We start from the raw sequence: 1,704 nt of genomic DNA on the forward strand, positions 1-1,704 counted from the left end.
CAGCCTAATTTACAATCACTTTTTATTCAAACTGCGTCGACAAGCAATTATCATGTGATTCGAGCTGCTGGATCATTAGGGCTTTCAACGCGGATCCAGATTTTTCACATTTCCAACTGAGCCATCATCAAGGCAGATTTTATGGTGCACAATTTGACACAGGACTGAATCTGCAGTAATTGGCTCAGGCAATCATCGCAAACTACAAAATCTCGTCGCACGCTGCGGTGATGCAGATGGAAGTCTTTGTAATTCCTGGGTCCTAAACTGTGATCTTTAGGCGATTTGAGTTGTAAAGAACAAAAAAACATCAGCTGCAGAGAAAATGAGTGGGACGCGTGACGTACCCTTCGTCCCAGGATCTGATTGATGGCGGCGCTCTCCTTCAGCGTGCATTCGGCGACCACGTTCGCACGCATCTCTTTCATGTAGAGCATGAAGGCGTTTAGCGGCTTCTTGATGTGCGGCCTTTTCGGCTCCTGCTCCTTTCTCTGTTCGTGCTGGGACTTCCTGCAGACGTCGCGGACCGAGGTGAAGAAAATCAAAGAAAATGGTTGGAAAATGAGAGAATGAAAAAGAGCGGAGCGGCACAAGGAGGAAATTGCGGTGCCACGATGGCGACTGGTTTCTCCCGGCCAATGGCGGGGCAGCGTGAGAAGCGTTGCCACGCCATGGGCCCCTGCCTCTTTAATCATGTGCAGTTGCACACTCGCAGCCCTTCATGCGAAGAGATTACTTCATCATTAATGGCAACCAAACTTTGTCCACAGAACATTGGAAAGTACTTAAAACCAAATGCTGAAATCCCCCCAGTGAGCATGCAGCGCTTTGCTCCCACTCTGACAAGTCTCATGGTACCAATGGGAATACCATGAAACACATGTGTCAAACTCGAGGCCCAGGGACCAAATCTAGTCCACCATAGCGGAAATTCACGTATTTTTCCACACTAATGCATAACTGTGAGTTTATTGCAAATTTTATGCAAAAATGCCCAAACACATTAGGCTTAAGTGATGCTAACTCCCTCCTGCAGGTGGCAGTATTTCTTCTACTGCCTCAGCCTTACTTGATATCAAGATGCAGTCCGTTTTCTACACTGCGAGTAACAAAAAGGTACTTTTAACGTCTTGCAGTAGCATAAAAATTACATTCCTTGCAAATATCTATAAATTGGCACCACAAAATCTGTGATTTTGATTGTAAAAAAAAAGGGGAAAAAAATAAATCAAAAACAATCACAAAATCTTGGTGGATCCGATCAATGTGAATGGATGTTCAGTATTATTTAGTGTAAATAATACTGTTGGTTAATGGATTTTATCAATACACTTTAGCACAAAAGGCCCTATGAGAACATTTATAATGGCCTAAACAAAATTAAAGTGAGTTTGATACGGCTGCTGTAGACAAAGAAACCCAGCCGTCTGAAGTGGACTTACATGTGCATGATGTCACTTTCATGTGGCGGCTCCTGTTTGACCTGCGGGTTGACGATGGCTGGATGAGGGATGCCTGTTGCGTGAGGGCCTGGGGGGCCAGGCACCATGTGGTGAGAGAACCTGCAGGAAGAAATTAAGCCAAACACACATTTTACTTTGAGTTTATTAGACCGTCTGAAATTCTGGCTACAAATTTAAAACATTCTGAATTTTAAGGATTGTTTGGCGTTCTTATAGCATATAACTATATACTAAAGCTAAA

General features: G+C 43.8%; 1 protein-coding gene across 4 annotated transcripts in view; it reads right to left on the reverse strand.

Annotated features, from left to right (window-relative positions):
* The window catches only part of lef1 (lymphoid enhancer-binding factor 1), a 73,653-nt gene that overhangs the window by 26,866 nt on the left and 45,083 nt on the right, over window positions 1-1,704 (reverse strand). For all 4 annotated transcript variants that reach the window (XM_015049937.1, XM_015049936.1, XM_015049939.1 and 1 more), the window contains exons 6-7: window positions 1,443-1,562; window positions 348-510 (exon numbers count right to left, since the gene is read on the reverse strand). In XM_015049937.1, the coding sequence (XP_014905423.1) occupies window positions 348-510; window positions 1,443-1,562 (283 nt within the window). The remainder of the gene's footprint in view (window positions 1-347; window positions 511-1,442; window positions 1,563-1,704) is intronic.

This window comes from Poecilia latipinna, unplaced genomic scaffold (assembly GCF_001443285.1).
Source record: "Poecilia latipinna isolate Pla-1442-1.1 unplaced genomic scaffold, P_latipinna-1.0 Scaffold967, whole genome shotgun sequence".
Taxonomy (NCBI): Eukaryota; Metazoa; Chordata; class Actinopteri; order Cyprinodontiformes; family Poeciliidae; genus Poecilia; species Poecilia latipinna.